The sequence below is a fragment of the Apaloderma vittatum genome, unplaced genomic scaffold (genome assembly GCF_000703405.1).
Source record: "Apaloderma vittatum isolate BGI_N311 unplaced genomic scaffold, ASM70340v1 scaffold11009, whole genome shotgun sequence".
NCBI classification, from domain to species: Eukaryota; Metazoa; Chordata; class Aves; order Trogoniformes; family Trogonidae; genus Apaloderma; species Apaloderma vittatum.
In genome coordinates, this window is record NW_009736968.1 from 1 (window position 1) to 22894 (window position 22894).

The 22894-nt window shown below is 38.6% G+C and overlaps 1 protein-coding gene across 1 annotated transcript in view; it reads right to left on the reverse strand.

Moving 5' to 3' along the window:
* Window positions 1-695: 695 nt before the first annotated feature.
* Window positions 696-22894, reverse strand: part of LOC104279775 (E3 ubiquitin-protein ligase UHRF2-like) — a gene marked incomplete at its 5' end in the record, with an annotated part of 40973 nt that continues 18774 nt past the window's right edge. Inside the window, 2 exons of the mRNA XM_009877167.1 lie at window positions 696-886; window positions 7982-8091. Coding sequence (XP_009875469.1) covers window positions 696-886; window positions 7982-8091 — 301 coding nt within the window. The remainder of the gene's footprint in view (window positions 887-7981; window positions 8092-22894) is intronic.

Consider the following 22894-nt stretch of genomic DNA (forward strand, 5'->3'; position numbering starts at 1 on the left):
AAATATTTACAAATAATATAATGGACTAGCATCTCATGTAAGGCACAGGCACGTGATAAACAGTGTAAATAGTAGAAAGCTAAAAAAAGACCAAAAAAAAGTACAGAGCCCAGAACAACTGAAAGGGTGGCTAATGGGTCCATGAAGAATTCATTTAACCTATAATTCTCTTGATTTAATAATGCCTGTTAGCTTGGGTTTCCTGATGGCAGAAGCAGGGACAGTAGTAATTATGAGTAGCAAGGTGGTGGTCCTCCCACAACAGGAGAAATAAACGGAGTGAAGGCAATGAGAAGGCACAGGAAGGGCACATGGGCAGCAACAGCAACAGAGGAAAAAAAAAAAGTTGATCGTAAAAGAATCATTCAAGCAGTGAAGCTTGAACAAAAATAAAAGGCTAAGGAACAACTACTGTTGATAAATACCATCAGATCAGATAATGTCACAGAAGATTATAACGATGAAAACAAACATACCAGTTTTGAAATTCCATAATGATCATTAAAGCTTACTATTAATTCTCTGTGAGTGATTTAAAAGAATTACCTTGACAGAAAACATAAGGCTTCTATTCAGTTGATGGATGAAAACCAGAATTAAAAAAATTCTTCAGTATTGTCTCTCACAAGGTGCATATAACAAAAAGGTATCATGTATAGAACAGCAATATAGACAAATAAATCATCCTTGTATATTTACCAGTCCTCATCTTCTGGTATCTTGCTTAATGGAGGGTTCAGGCAGTATATATGATAAGCCATATTACATTCATCACATAGGAGCTGCATGTGAGCATCCTGTTTTCCACCGCACAAATAACATGAACAAAAACGGCACTCCTTATCTGGATCAGCCCTACAGTGTTTGCATTCAGGGCCACTTTTTCCTGTCAAAACACAAAGAAAAAGTCAAACACCATGAATGTTAGAAAAGTGAATTACTCTATCTACAGAAAAAAAAAAATACTGCACACAAATACTGTCCTCTTGAAAACATTTTTTTTCTTACAATAAGCTATTGAACTCTAGGCTAATAGGATATCTTCTGCTGTATAAACAAGCAGTAAAGAAAGTGACTAATCAGCAACGTCTCTTATCTTCTTCCCTCCCACTCTCAACATGCCACCTGCACACTCTCTCTACACACGGAGATTTGTGCAATTTCTAGTTGGAGTTTTCTTAAATACACTCATGAAAAATATTCCTACTAATGGTCTGCTGTTAACAGTCAAATGAAGATGAAAGTACAATGTGGAACAGATCTCTTCCCCTTAAATTAAGTTTACAGTTGACAGAAGAGATAGTAGTCTGAGACCACAGCCTACCCCAAATCACCAGCTGTTTCACAGTAGTTTAGTTTACATACAAAGAAATACTAAGTTTATGGTTTAGTTCACTTGGAAATTTGATCCATGAATCCCACTGTGAAACAGAATGATTGGCACTGGTTCCTCAAGCAGTGAAAAAGCAAAAAACATTTAGTAGCCTAAATTAGATATGAAAGAGGAGAGGTAAGAAACACTGAATACTTGTAGCACAATTAACACTTACAGGAGAAATGTTTGGAAGAAGCGGAAGGTCCAGAGAAATTAGAGTAAACTTTAGAAGATAATTTGATCACAGCCTAAAGAACATTGGCCTTGAATTCAAGAGAAAGAACTTCCAGCTTTTTGGGGAATTACAGAATGGACCCCCTGGGAAACTGCCCTGAGGGGCAGAATAGACTTGGTACCCCTCTAAGGACATTTTTCTTACAGCACAAAAGCTCTCAGTTCCCATATGTGAGCAACAAAGCCACGGAGTGCAGGAGATCAGCATGGCTAAACAAGGACCTCCAAATTAAAGAATGAGAAAGTAATGCACAAGCAGTGGAACCAGAGGCAGGTATCATGGGAAGAATATATAGACACTGCCCAGATGTGTAGGGATGGAACCAGGAAAGCTAAGGCACAGCTGGCACTGAATTTGGCAAGGGTTGTAAAGAATAGTAAGAACGGCTTCTACAGGTATGTCAGTCAGAAAAAGAAGATTAAAGAAAATGTACCCATCCCCTGATAAATGTGACATAACTAGTAACAACCAACATGGAGATGGCCAGGGTACTCAACAACGTTTTTCACCTCAGTTTTCACTGATAATCTCTCTCTCTACATTGCTCAAGGCCCTGAACTTCAAGGTAGGGACCGGGGGAATGAAGTCGCTCCCACTGTAAGGGAAGATCAGGTTCAAAACCACCCAAGGAGCGTGAACATACACAAGTCCATGAGACCCAGTGATATGCATCCCAAGGTCCTGAAGTAATTGGCTGATGTAGTTGCTAAGCCATTCTCCATCACATCTGAAAAGTCATGGGAGTCATGGGAAGTCTCCACTGACTGGAGGAAAGAGAACACTGCACCCTTTTTTAAAAAGGATAAAAAGGAGGACCTGGTAATTACTGACCAATCTGCCTCAACCTCAGTGCCCAATTAGATCATAGAATAGAGACTCTTGGAAGTAATGCTGAAGCACACAGAAGACAGGGAGGTGACTAATACAGCCAACACGGCTTCATCAAAGGCAAATTGTGTCTGATTCATCTAGTGGCCTTCTACAATGGACTAAATGCATCTGGACAAAGGAAGAATTACAAATGTCATTTACTTGGACTTCTGTAAAGGCTGTGATTTGGTCCCTGACAACATTCTTGCTGCTAAATTGGAGAGATGCGGATTTGATGGATGAACTGTTAGATGGAAAAGGACCTGGCTGGATGGTCTGCATCCAATAGTTCAGTGGGAACAAGTAAGCAGCGGTGTCCCTCAGGGGTCCACACTTGGACCAATACTATTTAATACCTTCAGTGACATAGACAGTGGGATTCAATGCACTCCTGACACACTTGTGGATGACAAAGCCAAGTGGTGCAGTTGATACAGCAATGCAAAGAGATGCCATCCAGACAGACCTTGACAGGCTTGAGAGGTGGGCCCATGCAAATCTCTTCAAGTTCAGCAACACAAATTGCAAGATCCTGCACAGGAGAATCCCCAACAGCAGTCCAGGCTGGGGTATGAATGGGTTGAGAGCAGCTCTGCAGAGGACTTGGGTATACTGGTGGACAAAAAATTGGATGTGAGCTGGCAACATGCACTTGCAGCCCACAAAGCCAAGAACATCCTGCGCTTCATAAAGACAAGTGTGGCCAGTGGGTTGAGGGAGGGGATTCTTCCTCTCTACTCTGCTCTCACAAGACCCCTCTTGGAGTACTGCATCCAGCTCAGGGGTCCCCAGAAAAAGGAACACATGAACCTGTTAGAGTAGGCCCAGAGGGGAGCTACAAAAACAGTCAAATTCTTCTCCTGTGAAGAAAGGCTGAGAGCACTGGGTTTGTTCAGCCTGGAGTAGAGAAGGCCGTGGGGACACTTTATTTTGTCCTTTCAATACTTAAAGGAGGCTTAAAAGAAAGATGGAAATAAAAATTTCCAGAGCCCATAGTGACAGGACAAGGAGCAACAGTTTTAAACTGACAGGGGGTAGGTTTAGATTGGATATAAGGAAGGTATTTTTTGCGATGAGTGTGGTGAGACACTGGAACAGGCTGCCCAGAGAAGCTGTGATGTCCCATCCCTGAAAGCATTCAGTCAGGTTGGATGAGGCTTTGAGCAACCCCACTTAGGAAAGGTACCCCTGCCCATGACAGGAGGGTTAAATTAGATGATCTTTAAAGGTCCCTCCCAGCTCAAACCATTCTATAAGAACTGGTAGGACACTGCAATTAAAAATTTAATATTTTTTAAAGAAAAAAATCACAAAAGCCTAAGACGATAAGAGAGGAATCACTGAAGAGGGAAAACCAGACAGAAGGTGTAGTGAGAAGTACTGACTGGAAAACATGAGGAGCAAATGTGTAGAGCTACCAGCCAGCACTGGCAGCTTCTAGCTGTCAGAGTGCTTCTAGCAAAGTATAGCCCAGAAGACTCATCTGCATGCTATCAAATGGAAGTAATCTTCTAGTTTAAGACTTCACTTCCAGGGTTCCTTTGAAGAGAAAGGAACCCTTTGTAAGAGCACTGGTGAACAAATCTGTGGATTTTCCACCACAGCTAGGCAAAACCCATGATCTGCCCAAGGCACCACCACCATTTGAAGTCAGTGCCAGGTAACTCTGAAAAATTTTAAAAGTGATGACTGAGCACTCACTAGTCTACCTCATCCAACAAGTAACCAGCAAAAAGAAATTGTCTATTTTTCTGTTTCTCTTACTACGACAGGTTGTTTAGGCCTATGTAATTTACTGGTTTTGGACACAAAACCAGTTTGTTCAGTCAAAGATTAGTAATAGTATCTTTTAAACAGAGGAAAAAAGCAAAAAAGTCTACAGATGATACTTCAGTTAAACAATATCTAGAGTTTTAACTTTGTTCAACATACAAACAACAAACTTCATTTTAATTATATGATTTTATTTTTTCACATTTCTGCTTTAACCATGTTGTAAGTCCAATGTATTGATTATATCTGCACTACTGGTCACATGAAGACAGGTCTGTTCATCCCTACCAATGCTGTAGAATTTAGTTGCATATATCATTTCATACTTTCCTCTTTTGCAGGAAGAGTTATCTCACGTTCATAGCACAAATCTGGATTCTGATGGGAGCAATATATGTTGATATAAAGGTCCTTTATCTGTTTGGCATATAAATACTTGAAATGTATTTACAACTATGTTGCTTATTAGATGTCTAATTTTCTAATACAATCTCCTAATTGGTTCAGCCTTACTGGGTTCAGCCTTTTGGTTCAGCCTTTTCCTGGGCTGCAGAATTTAGATTTCCATTAAATACACTGAAAATAACTACCTTATTTTTAACTATAACTGCTAAAAACATACTGATATGTCATACACATTTTTATATAATTTACAAATACAAAACCTAATGATGAATGGCCATGTGCAAGGAATAACAATTTTTCTGCAGAAGCAGCATACATTGTTTATTTGATGAAGATTATTCCAAAAGTAGGCATTCTATCTTCTCAAAAGGACAGGGCCAATAGCTTAATATAGATAAAAATACAGTAAGCGCATTTTCCAATTATGCTTACAACAATCTCATAGAGTATTTATGGACAACTAATTATTTTAATTTTATCTGCCATAACAAAAATTTGCAGCTTTTCATAGCATAGAAGCTAATGTAGTCTTGTGTGTGTTTACTTTTAAAAATTTTAAATACAAAGTAAAAATAGGGAGGTAAGTACAGTCCAGAGGTGAAGGGTATACTGCTTACAGCATACAGCTCAACTAATATGCAGTGTACATAAGCAAACAACAGCAAGACACAGGACCAAAAACTCAGAATCACATAGACAGAAATGAAAAGAGCAATGCAGTGAGAAAGTCTGCCTCAGGAAAAAGAGCAATTTCAAAAAAGAAATATATCTAAATTGTCAGATGAGATAAGTTTTCAGGGTTACATTTTTAAAGACTATATTTCTGTGTTATATTTCTTCGTACTCTTATATACATCTCTTTATACTCTTGTATACTACAGTGAACAAAATTTGGACCAGGAGCAGAATGAAACAAAACACACAGAGTGGTGCAAATCTCTACACGGACAGCAGTGTGTGAGTAGTTAAAGCAAAGAGGATACAAGTAAGGAAATAGCTATCAAAATAGGAGATAAAGAGTGTAAGTGAAAATAAAGAGTTTGACTTTGAAACAATAAAGTTGGCAATCATTGTAGGAAGTACAGAATGGTGAGGCCGCACCTTGAACCCTGTGTTCTGTTTTAGGCCCCTCCGTCCAAGAAAGACACCGAGGTGCTGGAGCGTGTCCAGAGAAGGGCACATGAAGAAGCTGGTGAAGGGTCTAGAGCACAAGTTCTGTGAGGAGCAGCTGAGGGCACTGAGGTTGTTCAGCCTGGAGAGAAGGAGGCTGAGGGGAATCCTTACTGCTCACTACAGCTACCTGACAGGAGGTTGTAGAGAGGTGAAGGTTGGTCTCTTCTCCCATGTAACAGGCGATAGGACAAGAGAAAATGGCCTCAAGTTGCACGGGGGAAGGTTTAGTTTGGTTATTAAGAAAAACTTCTTCACTGAAATGATTAGGGGACTAGAGGGTAAGTCTTACGAAGAGAGGCTTAGGGAGCTGGGGCTGTTCAGCCTGGAGAAGTGGAGGCTGAGGGGAGACCTTATTGCTCTCCACAACTCCCTGAAAGTCAGCTGTAGTGAGCCGGGTGTTGGCCTCTTCTCCCTAGTGAACAGCGATAGGACAAGAGGGAATGGGTTCAAGTTGCACCAGGGGAAGTTTAAATTGGACATTAGGAAACACTTCTTCACAAAAAGGGTGGTGAAGCACTGGAACGGGTTGCCGAGGGAGGTGGTGGAGTCACCATCTCTGGACGTGTTTAAAAACCAGCTGGATGGGGCACTTCAGGAGAGGGTTTAGTGTTAGGGTGGTGTAGGGCTGTAGGTTGGACTTGATGATCTTAAGGTCCTTTCCAACCTTTATGATCCTCCGATTCTGTGAAAGGGTTGTCAAGCACTGGCACAGCCTGCCAGGGGAAGTGGTTGAGTCACCATCATCCCTGGAGGTCTTTAAAAGTAGATGTGGTGTTTAGGGACATGGTTTAGTGGTGGACTTGGCATTGCTGGGTTAATGGTTGGACTCAATGAACTTAAAAGTCTTCTCCAACCTATAAAATATTACGATTCTGTGACTCCACTATAAATAAATACTCATGTCAGATCAAGTGGTGACATTGCAGACGATTTTGTAGAATCATCAATGTAGTAGTAATTAATTTCCTTAACACAGACATAATTTTGAATTCACCACACAGTAGTTGCATGGAAGAAGTAATTTAACCATAATCATTGTATATGCCCTTTAAAAAGTTTCATAAACAACTAGACTTGTAAAATAAGTAGGTATGTAAATACAAAGCAGTATCTGTAGGTTTTTACATTTCTTGCGCTACAATTTTTTAATATAAAAACATGGTATACAATGTTGGAAAAACCCATTAACATGACCAAGAAAAAAATAAACAGAAGGGATGGTTAATTTTCTTAGTAATCTGAGAAAGGAAATGAAAAAAAAAAGTCCTGCGATAAGTTCATTTACAGAGGTTCAGATTTTTAGTTTTAAAAATACCCCAGCAAATGCAATTTGCTCCTTTGAAAAACGGTGGGTTTTAGGTGACATCAAACAAACAGTAAGCACATTAGTTCTGTGCACTAAGAGATACATAAAAAGGTTCTGAAAAATTGCCTTGGATTCAGGAGTCTAATAAATAATAATACCTATTAGAGCTGCAGTCCAATCTCTCAGTGTTGCTATCACAAACACCACTCCTAACTTTCATTTAGTTTTTAACTTAGGATATAACACCACACTACTTTTTAGATAAGTTGCCACTAACTTCTTCCAGCTGTGGGACAGATGAGGAGGTATGGCACATTTATTTTTTTAGAAGGTCATGCAAAGCCAAATAATAATCCAAATGTTACTTATCCCTTTTTTTTCATGGCACAAGCAGCTCTGGCACAAAGTTATTTATTTATTTGTTTGTTTATTGACATGATGACAGGGTTAAAGTGCATCATTACTGATTGTATTCTCGGCATTTATGAATTTATTAGAAGTTTAAATGACATGTCAGTTGCAATAGCCGTTTTGGTGACCTAGACATCTGTTTAAGAAGTTAACTGAGACTACAAATCCATTCTGCACAGTTCGCTTACAGCTATTTCCCTTTCTCCCTGCTTATGACTGATAGCACTAAGATGTTACTAGTTTCTGAATATGTCAAGTACCTGAGTCATCTTTCAGGAAGTATACTTTTAGAACAGAAATCTATAAAGTATTCTATGTGATTACTTTCCTGAATACATAACAGTTATTAATCCCTCTACATGCTAATCCTTCTGCTTTTTAAAAACATTACTCAATTAGACTTCTACTCAAATAATTTAAAAAAAAAGCATACTTTTGAAATCTCCATCCCCAAATGTCAATGGATAGGCTCCTGGCTTTTCAATCTTGTACATTTCCTCTATAAAAAGGATTTTACAGTCATTTATTGTGTCTTCTGGGCCTCTGAAAAACAAAAAGAATAAAAAGCACATTCAACTTAGCTTCTCAGACCTAGATTCTGTACTTTATGAATCCTGAGCAGTAAGATAATGCTAACTAGCATCTTTTTTTGTCACTGATAGGATGCTTCATTTCAATTCACATACAAAATACAATCTAGTACTGCAAGTTCTAAGAAAATCAAAACAATATTTAAAACTTGCAGAAAGAATATTCCGCTACTCTCATGACACCTGGCAGCTGAGTATGCCCTGGTTGACAGTCATTCATAACTTTGTAGTTCTAATACCTCAAACTGTTTTTTGGCTAAACACAGCATACTAGACAAAATCATATCTTCCTGAATATAGCATATCAAACATTATTATAGAAGTATAGTGGCAGGAATGAATCAGAAACATGACTTACAAGACAAAATAATAGATGTTATTTGGAACCCACAGAGTAAAAAGTGCAGTAGAAAGCTTCAAAAGCCTACGACTTCTAAATGTTTTGGAAACCTAAAACTCAGCCCTGTGAAGACAGGAAATACTGAATCATGTAATGTGAGTAGTCCTGTTAACGTCAGGTTTCAGTACAAAATCTGTTCACCGTATCTCAGTGATGACTAACAAATAATTCATGACTTTACAAAACTAACACTGAAAGACTTCTAGAGAATGATTTGGAAATATTACACGTATATAGTCTCCTTGGATGTACTAAAATTCTAATTCAAATACAAATGTATCTAGGAAAAAAAGGCTATAAAAACACTAACTATTTTAAAATACTTAATTTTCTTCCCTTCTCAGGATGATACTGTGACCTCTTCAACTGCATGTTCTCCTACGATTATCAAATTAAGTAGAACTTTGAAATAATTTTCAGTATAACCCATACTGGAACTATTAATTACTGAACATAGTCTTGATGATTTCACCAAATCACATGTGTCATTGCTGACTTCAGAATTGAATAGTCTGACATGTGAGAAAGGAATTTACTAGCTGGAGAGCTTTATTTCTTGCAGAGTGAGATCCAGCCCTTAAAAAAACCCTAAAATCTGAAGAAGATCTGCAATTGTTGATCTTCTTGCCTCTTAAAAAGTCAATCTAATTCTGCTGCGCTGCTGCAATCCCTGTTTTGGTTCTGGAAAAACACTTCAAAATCTGCAACTATGCAAGCAACTAAAAGAGCACGGACCACAAATACCAGAGCTTGAATTATTAAGAGTATAAACTTTAACACTGTACCAAGACGGTGACATTTGTAGTTATAATGTGCGTCGAGCATTCTGCACTTCTCAGTTGTTTGGAAAAAAAAAAATTTTTTTCTTCCTTCCTATACAGACATCAGACATGCTGGACATTATTAATAGAGAGGTATCACACAGCCTAATTCCAAGTTAGGAAAAAGATGACACAGTTTTTTGAAGGCTTTATTGTGAATGAAAAAAACAAACTGCTGTATTGGTTACTGTTCAGGATTCAAAGGAGGTTGTACAAGGTTCTGCTAAGCAAAGTCCAAGTGCACTGCACTCTCTTCAGAGGCATGGAAATAATGAAAATGAATAAACATAAAAATAATGATTAAATCCTGACATAACGCAAACGACCTTCCTGGTGAATACCACCAGTAAGTTAAAGTTTCTCTCACATATTTAGAGTGTAGAAAGATCTAAGAATATGTCTCAGTAAGATGAAGAATTCTTCTAAGCCCTATTTGCAGGGTGTCAGTAAGAAATAATCACAGAGGTGACTTGAAAATCCCTGTGAAGAAATTCAGTCAGGTGGCATATCCCTGTAAAAAGGTTTTGGTTGTAAAACTAAATCAGACTACAGACAAGTAGGGAGTCACGATTTTAGGTCCATATTAAAAACTGCAAAAACAGAACACCTCCAGAAACATCAAGCTTCAGTCTGGGATCTGTTACTCCCTGCTCTACCTCTTCGTCTGCTTCCACCACTTCCCTCGTGTTGACTTCAGTTCTTGGACTCTGACAGATGCTGGGAGCAAAAAAAACTAAGCCAGGAAAGAAAAAACACAGGCAACAAAACATTTGTTGGAGGCCCTAAGTACTTCAGTATTTAAGCCTCCATGGAACCTGTGTTGAGACGACTCTGATAGTGTTTTGATTCACTACAACTGTCTTTTAAGTGTAACAACCACTGTTTATTTTGGCATCTGTATTTATTTTCACTCTTTTTCACCCTTTTTCTCCCTTGAAGTTTTTGGAGGGAACCTATTCCTCATTGTTGGTCACATGCACAACAGCAAATGCTAGCAAACGACAAAGATTTGGAATGTTTCAACAGAATGCACATATGCTATGTCAACGTAAATACATCCATCTGATAGAGAACACTTTTGTTTTCCTGACCAGGAAAATCATGCATTTAAAATAAACTTCATTTGCACCCTAGGGGAGCTTAAAAGCAGTTCTGGCCATTGTGGGTAACAACCTTCAGATTTATTTAGGTTTCCACTCAGTGTAGTGAACACAGGAAGTCTGACTGTCTGCACCTCAGTCTGCATGAGACGGCATGGTCCAAACACCCACTCCAGAACACTGGATGCCAGCTTCTGTTATGAAAAAGTTATGTCTCTGACAACATAAGGTTATGCAGATACCTCCAGCTTGTGAATGGCCACAGCACTTACATTCCTTCAGCTCTTACCCAATCTGCAGCTCTACTTTAAGGTACAATTTCCAGGTTTGGGGTAACATGAACTATCATCTAGAAAACCGTGCCAGAAACAGACAGAAGAGCATTCCTGACAACAACTATCCCTTTGAATGGGCGCATGCCAGCACACCTTTTCAGGGAAGGTGAGTGTAAGCTTCTCTCTTCTCCAGTAGCATGCAAAACCACTTGGAATTATCTGCAACACATACCTACTAACTCACAGTCATAAAATCACTATACATTCAAATATAGAAAGGACAAACCAAAAGGAATTTCTGGAAGGAAAAACAAATTAACAAATATAGACTGATCTTCTCAAAGCAGCAGTTTCCCTGCTTATTTTCTTTCCCTTGGAAAGGCTCCTATCTGCCTATACTTTTTGCTAGTCCTAGATCATTTAAACTTAAAACCAGAAAAACATGCCTTCTGATAATCTTTAATGCTATAAATCTACTTATGTTAGGGCTCTCCTTAGCTATACCACTGCTTGCTTGCCTATCCAGCTTGATTCTTCTAGGACTTATTTCTAACATAACTCTGAGTGGTGAATCTATTTTAAAACCAAAATACACAACTATGCTTTCTTTCACCCAAGTAATATGAAATTTTATATTAATATAAAAAATACATATATTGGTTTGTGTACCTGTACCTTACAAAGCAAAAGATAAAAAATAACCATACTTTGAACATGCAACCAGATTTGAATGGAAAACTCAAAACAGAGCATCTATACAAAAATCTGAAACACTATCAAATAAACCAAAAACTTGTCAAGAAACAATAGCAACAATCTCAATGTAGCTACAAACACAACTTTATCCATGTCATGGGATACAGAGATATCTTCAAATTCCAGTGCACTTCAGAGAAATTTCAGCATATTTGCTGAGTGAATTTTTACACAATTTTTACATCTTGCAAGTCTTCAGCATATGTGTAGTATAAATACACTATCCCAAGTATGAGCATAATTGCATCTACGAAAAACTTGCAACACTTCCTCTCCTCTCTTCATGCTACCTTAGTGTTTAGAACTGTATTAATTTAATTTACCCCCTTTTTTACTGCATTTTCTTGTGAAATTTAGAAAGTAGCTATTTTTTAAAAAACTTTTAATCATGTGTAATTATCTGTATAAAGGCAAGAAGGAAGGTGGCAAAACATGATAAAGCTGTACTCACAAATCTCAGACACTTGCATTACTGCTATTCATATTTGTGCAAAACAGGACAAACCTGAGCTCAGCAGAAAACGTATTAGGAGTAAATTCCAATGGTGCCAATTTAAATTATTAAAATTACATTTAACCACAACTATTATCACATTATTTTCTTGAAAGATACCATGAAAAGATTTAAAAGTTGGTTCAGTTATGTTCATGTTCCAAAAGGCACCAGAGCAAAAAATTTTTGTGACGTATGCACAAGCATGGGTTTTCATCATCAACCTCATTACAAAAAAATCACGTCTCGGTGTCAAAGTGTTGAAGCACAACATACTTTTAAAAATACAACTAGCTACATAGAACGACACCAACTAATACTAGAAAACACAGAATTCTCAAAATAAAATAAAAAATTCAGTTGCATGGACATAACAATTGGTAAAAGCATGTTCTCTCATAGCACTGCAACCCTACCGACATATCTAGATGGAGCTGATAAAACAGATAGAATTCATCACTTCTGTATCACGTCTCCTGTATTTTTCCCTTGAGATAAGGGCACTAGAGAAGTAACTTTCAGACTAAGTTTTTCCTAAAGATATCCAGTATGTAAACCAGAGAAAAAAAAATTAATTTTCAGCTACTAGTTACATAAGGAGCAAGAAAATTCTATCAAATAATGTTACACAGCTGTTATGTTCCAACGAACACCACAGCTGTGTATCTGAAACTACAGAGAAAAATCAGCTACCACTGTGACAAGTGATGGCTAATGGTTAAGCCTTACCAAAGCTAAAAATCTCTGCTCCTCTAGGTGCTCTTAAAAGGCTAATCCTTCTGCCACATTACACACAAAAGAACTTTAATAATGATCTGACCACACATCATTTCTCTTAAAAACTATAGTTATCTAGTAAAATTGGTATTGTATTGTTCTGTCAGACATATACAAGAAATACCACCTTTCCTCATTTCTACAGCTTACCATACCAAAAATGAGATTCAAAAAAATCCTGAGTTATAAATGAAGCATAGTAAATGGGACTGCATTTGTATTCCATGTAAGTACAGTAAATCTTTTTAAAAAAATTAAATCCCAACCCCTCAATGCGACAGATTTTCTAATAAAAGCTTTCCTTTTACATAGGTTGGCAATAGCCAGTCATACACCTTCAACTGAACCTTCAATTCCAGTTCTGTTTTTTTCCACCACACTTTTTTACCCTTTGGGTCACAAACACTCTAGACATAACTTAATCACAGCTGACTAGAAGTACAACAACCATACATTATCTTGGTTATTTCAAAGGTCAACTTTCAAGAAAATAAAAGCTGCTAGGTGGCAATTACCACACTGAGAATTATATCAGTTCTTACAGTCTGAGAAATGCAGTTACAATTGCCAGATCTCTCCGGAATTTTTTGATTTTTATCACTTTACCATATTGAAATTAGAAGAAAAATATTTCAACACACACTAAGAGTCAAAATTCAACACTGAATAAAAACAAGGAAAAACTTACCATGAAAAAAATACACACAAAGTTTGTACTCACACAAAGCATCACAAGGAAAAGCGTCAAACGACAATTTATCATTAGGTCTTCTAAAAGCAACTAAGTCTTCTGCCAGCTTTTACGGTTACTGTTCAAAGGGTATTGCTCAGCTTAGCAGACAAACAGCCATAATCAGAATAAAACCTAACAGAATATAACATCGACTACGCTATCCAAAGGTATGAAGTTAGTTAACTAAATAAAAATCAAAACAGGGCCAAATCTACTACCACTTCCAGTATCTATCTTTACACATGCACTGCTTTGTTTACATCCAATTTATGATCAGTTAGCCCCTATTTTGCTTTTGCAAAGATTTCAGCTGGCAATTCCATTTTCTCCCACATTATCCAACAACAGCGGAGTAACTTTTTCAGAAGTATGCAAACTACCTTTCCAATATTATCATTCAAAACGCTTGTTAGAACTTTTACCATCATTCCCTTAGAAGAGCTTAAGAGCTCATGTCTAGTGTAAGTAACAGTATTCCACTGTGCCTTCGAAAAAAGAGAAACTGTGTTCCTGAACTTAGCTCATCAACAATTGGGTTATCAACCTTTTTATTATAAAAATACTAAATTACAAATATGTTAAAATCATTAGGCTAGATAATTAAATATGTGCTATTTTAACTAAAAATCTCCGATGTTCACTTCAATATATTCACTCTAAGTCACTATTAGCCAAAAGAATGTTTTAAAATTAAAACAAATAAAAGTAACAGCATGCATACTTCAAAAGATTCCCAACAGAAAATATCTCAATCTGATACAAAATATTACAATGGGGAGGTTATTACTAGTTACTTTATATTTAAACATTTTAACTTGGGCTAAACTGTCATTTCAAAAAAGAGCAAACAAACACTCTTTACACAAAATGAAAAAAAGGCTAAAACATACCCATAAAACAACTAGAACCCTCACCAAATATGGGAGCTGATTTAAATAGGCTTGTTTTAAAGGTAATTTACAAAATCTTCCCAGCATACTACATTGATAATTTGACTATATTCTGCTGGGTCACACTGAATTACACAGAGGTTCTTTTGTTTTGTATTGCATGTAAGTGGAAAAATAGACAATATTTTTACGATTTTTTTTCAGAATATTCCACATCCATGTTGGTTTATCATGAAAATACAAATGCAGAGTTGTAAAATGGGACCCACCCACCCAGCAATGCCAGGACTCCTGTGCGGACCTGTCCGTAGTCCTGGGGGAATGCCACTGGTGCGAGCAGGGCAGGGGGCACCACCTACAACGAGTCCCTACTCAAACCTGATGAAATATGCGGCCGGCGCTATCACAATGCTGAATGGGCAGCCACAGTTTCCAAATCCAGGTTCAAACACGCAGATGTTAACACCTACTTGACTAAATGTCCATAAAGAACCAGGCACAAAGAGCTGGTTGAAGAGCCAAAAAGATGGAGCCCCAAAGGCTTCATTCATGAAGAATAAAGCTACAGCAACTGTGCTTGGCACCACAGAGGACGGTCTAATGTCAGTCTGTTTCTCTATGTGTTTGTGGACTTAACTGCAACACTCAGAACAATGCACAAGACATCACTCCAGAGGTCTGGACAAGTCAATAACCTCTTTTATGGTAGCAAGAGGCAGAGCTACAAACAGGTGATTCTTACTAGAAGAAGTCAAAAGCTTCTACACAGATTTTACATTATGTCACAATCCTGAGAGCAGATGCAGCACACGTACTCATCATGAACTTAAATCAAGTTAAAGGAGACCAATCTGCGTACCAAGTCAGATTAAGTGAGAATCTCAATTCAAAAACAAACGTTTGAGAAGAAACATCTCCCTTTGTAACGAAAACTCATAAACATAGTACGTGTTCTGTATGATAGTAAAAATAATAAGTGAATAAATAAATAAAAGGTTTTAAAACTAAACAAACACACTAGAAAGAAAATTATCTGATTGTATCAACCATAAAACATTAAATACAAAGCCAAAAAAAAAACATTTTCCATAGAATACTTCACAAGAAATCAAAAGCAAATGAGAATTGCTCACATACAAGCCAAAAATACATTTCTCATCTAGAAAGTTAGTAATAAATGGATTATGATGGCTTGAATCTACACAATAGCATTACTTTAACAGAAAAGCCTGGCATCCAGCTTGTGCCCAAAACAGGATGAATCTCATCTGACCAAGTATTCCTGTGCATACAGCGACCTACAAAGATAAAAAGTCCTAATTAAATTGGCACTTAGAGGGCAGTTGCTCGTTTTAGAATGTCTTCATTCCTCATATTGTTCAATTCTCTTCAGACAAATTACATCAAATACTTGTGCCATGATGTGCAATTCTACTAGTGCGTGATATGAAATGCTCCATTTAAGTGCCCAACGGCTACTGCATAATGCTAATACAGACCTTCTAAGTCTTATTTGTATGTTTGTAATCTGTGATGATTCCCATTATTATTAATTCTTATGTAGCCGTATACAAACATTCATAGTCTTCTGGGTAGAACTGTTCAAGAGATTCCTCGACAAACAAGTAAAGAAGCTGCACGTGGGGTAGGCCACTAAAGGGCCCTGGAGTGGTCAAAAGAGAATGAAGATTGCAAGCAACAACAAAAAGGCACAAGTGCCATCACCTGAAGTGCAGTCACATAAAGAAAGTGCCAGCAGAAGATACTTAAGGGGAAAGCTCTCATGCCCTTTCTGGGGAATCAGCACACTTCAGTGCCTCCATGAAACACCTCCACACCAATGCAGATAGGAAATACAGAAGTCTATGTAATTAATGCAGGTCCATGACTTCACTGTAATCATGGAGACATGGGATAGCTCACATGAGTGCTGTGACAAACGGATGTGCGATTTTCAGGAAGGACAGGCTAGAGAGGCAAGGAGGAGGGGTTGCCCCTTATGTGAAGACAGGTCACAAGCCAGTCAAGAGCTTGCACGTCAAGATAGAAAAAACATGAGTGATGCTGTGGTAGGTGCCTGATATATACCACTTAATCAGGGATAAGTACATGAGGCGTTATTCAGACAACTAGAAATTTCATCTTTATAGGTCCTGGCTCTCACAAGAAACATCAAGTACCCTCATACAGAATCACAGAATGGTTAAGATTGGAAGGGACCTTGAAGATGATCTAGTTCCAAATTCCCTGTTGTGAAGGACCCCTTCCCTGTTGGAAGGAAAACAAGAGTGGAACACTAAAAAACTAGCAGATTTCTGGACTGCAGTGATAACTTCCTCACACAGGTGACCAAGGAGAGCTGCACTGCTGGACACTATACTTACTAGGAAGAACAGGTCATGGGACATTAAAGGCGGGCCAGGTGGGCTGCAATGACGATCTGAATGGAGTTCAGGATCCTTAGAAAAAAGAGCAACGTAAAAATCAAGAAAATCCTGGATTTCAGGACAGGAGACTGTAATCTCTTCAGAGATTTGCTTGGAAAAATCCCACCGGATACAATCCTGGAGAGAAGGGTTCGGCAGAGCTCATATGATATTCAAGGATCACTTCCTCCAAACTCAAGAAAGGTCCATCACCACATGCAGGAAAACAAAGGCAGCAAGAAGCCTGCATGGATAAGAAAGGCTCTCAAACTACATTTGCACACAAAAAGGGAAGGATGCCAGAGGTGGTAGCAGGTGAAGGCACAGGGTTGCATAAGACAAGGTCCACCTTGGTTTGAATCTGGTAAGAGATGTGAAGGGCAACAAGGAAGGATTCTGCAGCTATAAAAACAGGAAAGGAAAGGTAGAGAAAATGTGGGTCCACTGCTAAATATAGGAGGGATGCTGATGACAATAAACACGGAGAAGGCCAAGGTATTCAGCACCTTCTTTGCCTCAGCATGTACTGGTTAAGTCCAATATTCAGGAATCTCAGGACCCTGAGACCAGAGGGAATGTCTGGAGGAAGACTTAGGCTCAGTGGAGGACAATTAGGTTACGGAGCACTTAAACTTGACATATGTCTATGGAACCTAACAGGCTGTATCTATGAGCACTGAGGGAGCTGCCTGACAAGCGTACATGGCTACTCTTAAGCCATCTTTGAAATGTCATGACAACCAGGACACCTTCCTGAGAATTGCAAGAGATAAAATGTCACTCCTACCTTCAAGAAGGAAGATCTCCTGACAGACTAATTAGCCTCAACTTAATTCCAAAAAGGTGACTGAGCAAATAAACCTGGAAATAAATTCCAGATATGAGAACAAGTTGGCGATCAGGAATTGTGAGCATGGACTCACAAAGGGAAAAATCACACTTAACCATCCTGACAGGCTTGCTTGGAAGACTTGCTTGGAAGGTGACAGGAGAGCAGGAGCTGTTCACATTCACTTTAGTAAAGCTTTTGATTCTGTTTCTCATTAGCATCCTCACATAAAAACTGATAAAGTAGGGGTTAGGTAAACGCACAGTAAGGGGAACTGAAAACTGGACGAATGCACAATTGTGACCAATTTCACAAAGTCCAGTTGGAGGCAAGTCAGTAGCACCCCAGGGGTTTACCCTGGGCCCAGTGCCGTTTAACATTCTCATTAATGGCCTGAATGACAGGAACAGAGTGGACTCTCAGCAAGTTTACAAGTGGTACAAAACCAAGAGTAGCCACCAACATCATATTCAGGTGCCACCCTTCAGAGTGATCTGGAGAGGTGGACAAAGGAATGTCATCATGTTCAAAGAGAAAGGTGCAGTCCTGCACCCAGGGAGTACCCCATGCACCAATACATGCTGAGTGCCAACTAAGTGCAGAGCAGCTGGGTAGAAAAAGACTCTGAGGAAGTCAGAGACAACAAGCTGTCCATAAACTAGCAATGTGCCTTTGTAAAGCAAAGAGGATTAACAGCTTCCTGGACTTCATTAAGAGAAGCACTGCCAGCACGTAGAGGGAAGGTGAGCATTCCTCGCTACTTAACACTGGTGAGGCAAGGACTGGGCTCCCCAGGACAAGACTGACACTGGCTTACAGGAGTGGTTCTACAACAGGGCTAAAAAATTATTAAGGGACTGGAACATCTTTGATATGTGAGTGTTTAGCCTGGAGAAGCAAAGGCTTGTGTGTGGAGGGCTCTTAACCATGACTATAAACAGGAAGTCAGAGTTGTGTCAGTAGTGCCTACTGCCAGAAGAGGTAACAGGCACAGAAACACATGAAATTCCCTTTGATAACATAAAATGTCCAGAGATATTGTTGAGTCTCTACCCATAAAGATATGAAAAATCCAACCGGACACAGCCCTAAGCAATCTGCTCTAGCTGGCCCTGCTTGGCCAACCTCAAGAGCAAACTTCCATCCTCAACGATTCTCTTAAATGCAGACATGTATTTCAACACCACTCGTTTTTCACTTGTTTTATTTTCATAATGCTTTTCGTACTGTTGTGCTCACCACTTTGTTTCCCCACACACACTTTTCGTTTTTGTACTTGTTTTCTTCTGTTCATCCTCTTCTGTTTGAAATTACTTTCCTTTACTTTGTGGAAACAAACTTAAGCTTCAAAACACCTCTAAAAATCATCCCCCGGAAAGCAAGTCAAAAGACTCTGTGGTTCCAAGTCTGCATGTTTATTAGACAAAGGATATTGTTACAGATACTGAAGATATAGTTTATGTTCTGGGAAAACAAACAGAAGCTTCAGGATCCAAGTCAACTCATTCTTCACCTTCAAAAGAAACTTTTATTTTATGGTAATTACGAAATCATTACGAAATCTACAACATTCCAAATTTTAACACTTGGTACTTAAGACTATTTTTGTTGTTGTTAAAGCAATTAATGCTTTAACATATAATAATTGAGTAATTGAAAAGTTAAGCTACTGAATGCAATCCAAAGAACCAGCCAGGAAACTCTGCATTTATCCTTGCTGAATCTCACGAGGTTCTTGTCAGCCCATTTCTCCTGTCAGTTCAGGTGCCTCTGACTATCAGTACTACACCTGAGTTTCCATCTATCTCGTGTCTCTGCAAACTTGGTGAGAGTACACTGCATTGTCACTGCCATGCTGTTCCTTTCGAACAGCACAGATCCCAGGACACACACCTGCAGTTCCTTGCTTGTTATCACATCAGTGTCTGCTGATACAGAATCATCTTTTCCATCAATAGATCCCTGTTTCCTCTGTTCAGCCTTCTACTGCCAAAGCAGCTGTAAAAGCTCTTTATGCTGCCATTGATGTCTTACAAGTGTCAACTCTAGACAAGCTTTGGTTCTTGTAACACCATCTTTACATGTTCGGAATTCCTCCTTTTTACACTGATCCAATTTCCAACTGCTATATACTGGCTTTTGGCACTGGAGCAAAGCCAGAAATTTCCTGTTCAGCCTTGCCAGGCTCCAAACATAGCTATTAGTTTCTTGACCATCTAGATGACCTGTCTTTGCATTTGGAGGTGGTTGTCCTTAAGCACTTGTTAGCCCCTTTACTCACGATTGCTTCCTAGGAGATTCCATCCACCAGGTTCTCAAATAAAACTGAAGTATGCTGTACTAAATTCCAGTCTACGCTCAGCTCCATCAGGATCTTGGTATCTACTGTGTTACAGTCAGTATAGCCACTGATCATACCACTGGCTATACTCAATCAAACCCAAGCAGTTCTTGATAACAAACAGCAGACCCAGCTGTAGATCTATCCACTACCTCTAAAAAGGTATGCCCCAAAATCCTCCAGAGAGCTTCTTGACTGCTTGTGTTCTAGTGTTATCCTGCCAGCTGATGCCAAGGATGAAAATAGGGGCCTGCTATTCAGAGACCTTTAGAAAAGGCTTTGTTCTATTCCTCACCCTGATGAGGTGAATTACCACCATGATATCATCCTGTCTGCTCTCTCCCATGCTCATTCGGAAGCTCTCAGCAAGACTGCTGTTATCTCACTAAAGAGCTCCCTAGATCAGAATTTCTCCACACTGCGGTAGCCCTGCCCTGTTTATCTATGCCCTTCCCAAGTTTGTATCTGTAAATCTGTCACTCCAGTCACATGAGCTGTCCCATCCTGTCTCAGCTATACCAGCATCATACTTCTGTGACTATATGTTGACCTAATTCCTCCTGTTTATTTCCCATGCTGTATATATTTGTATACATGCACCTGAGATGGGTATCCCCCTTTTACCAATCCCAAGACCCTGCTTCTTCCCCCCACCCTATATACCACTGCTTTCCATGAACATGCCAATACCTCCTCACAATGCCCCTTCACCACTCAAAGCTCTACTCACCAGGACGGCCAGTCTGTTGACATAGATGCTCTTCTCTCACTTGAGGATGAAGGACTTTTCAGGTACAGATGGGAAACCTAATTATGGGCCCCATGGTATTGAAAGCAACTAACTAGATTTTGATGCACAGAATTTGCCTTCTCCTTTCCTTTGGGAAGACTCGTCCTCCAAAGTGTTATCCTTTCAGCGGCAGGGCTGAGAAGTGCTTACATAACCAAGCTACTTAGCTTGAGAGATAACATCATCTCTAGTAAGGCCGACTTGGTTTGCAGTTAAAAATTTTTAAATTTAAAGACAAAAGAACAGTATGTTCATAATACAAACAACTCAACATGAATAACAAGAATCTAGTCTACTTTCCTTTCATTTTGGGAAATAAAATTTAAACACTCAATGAAATATGAGTTCCTCCACACTATCAGTTAAGAACAGGCAGTATACAAGAAAATGGCACAAATAAATTAATTTTTATGCTCTCTGCTTAAGAGTCAGGAAAAGGGAAATGTCAAGAGATAAAATATTTCTTTCACAAAAGAGAAATAAATATAGGTATGCATTCTTCAAACCATAATCCTTCCACTCCTCTCTGCACCATGGAACTTTCTGAAGACTTGTCCGCTTTAAAGAAGGAAAACAAAGCATGGAAGAAAACAATGCATATGGGGGAATAGTTGTGATGTACAGAACTACTGAGAGAGTGGTTATAAAAGGAAAATTTTTGTCCAAAGAGTAAGAAGGGGAAGGAGAAAGAAAACATGAAAAGGGTATCTGTAATTACAAATCAGCCAAATATCCTTCAAAATATATTAGTTCTTTCTGAACTTGCTGAGTTTTATTTCATAGGTGCTGAACCAAGGTACTATATGTCATTTATGATCTTGGTAGAAAGGACAATTACCACGGTGAGTGGGCTAAAGGAATCACTCTGTTCATGCTTTCTTCATGAGCTATTCTCATTCAGATACTACTCTTCTGCCCCTCACATTTGACTGAAAAAACATATCAGAGACAACAATCTTTCGCCAATCCCAGTAGTTGACAGTGATCCACCATTTGAGCAGTTTGTCCTGCACCTTTTTCTGTGTAAAAAGGGGGCACTGTAAGCTACTCCAAAAGTCTCTTTAATAATATTCTGTCCTCACATTCATTTTCTTCTAATTGAGTTTTTTCTCACAACCTAAGCAAGCTCAAAAGTTAATCTGAAATTCAAAAATAAACAATTTGATTTCATTTCCAATAAACTACTTGTGTTCAAACAGAAGGTTCTTTTCTCTCACACACATCTCCAAACATGAGTTCTTTTGTCCAGCAGGATAATTAAATGGGACCCAAAATATTCTTCCTGTATTCTTCCTGTCACTCTTGTTAGGAATTGCAAGATTATTACCTAAGGCTGTGTATCACAAAAAGAGCTGTAGAGACTAGGGAAAAGCAGTTCACAGAAATGCTTAAGTAGCTCTAGGCATCACCTCTATAAAATCGCCATGAAAAATCCCAGCAGGCTTCTCGGACAATCAGAATCTATCTTGATTTGAAACAGTTGTGTTGATTCAAAAGGAGGTCTCTTCTTCAAAGGTGACCAGCTCCACTGAAGTCATAAGAGGAAGAGGAAAGAGGGAGACAAATTCACCCTTTCAGAAGTTTTGTTGCCTAGAAGAAATACGTCATTTTTATGCCTGGGCAAGAAAGCTGCAAACAAGTTCTTCAGCAATTAGAGTTCTTACTACTAGAATAGCTGCCAATACAGCACGAAAGCTATTTTAAACAGTGGCTCCAAGTAAATGTTTTTCATATTCCACATAAGCACAACAATGTCTTCCCAGATCAACGTGCGACACTCAAAGACGCTACATTAAAAAATAAACTGAAAAGTTTTATGCATAAAGTGATACCATAATAGTATACAAGTATTAGTAAGAGATAAGCCATGTAGACAGAAATTCCAGGCCTAAAGAACAAACATAGTATGAGAACTCCACTAGTGGGCACCTATGAAGTATGACAAAGTATCACAGCTGTGATATGTTGATTATCATAATACATATTAAGAGCGATAGGAAGTATGGTACTCTTATTTCTCTCAGTGTCAAAGCAAGGTACAACTGCCAATAACTTTTATTTTCTAGACTAGCTAGATAGAAATCCATTGATGTACAAGAAACCTTGAAATCATCCAGAACAACAT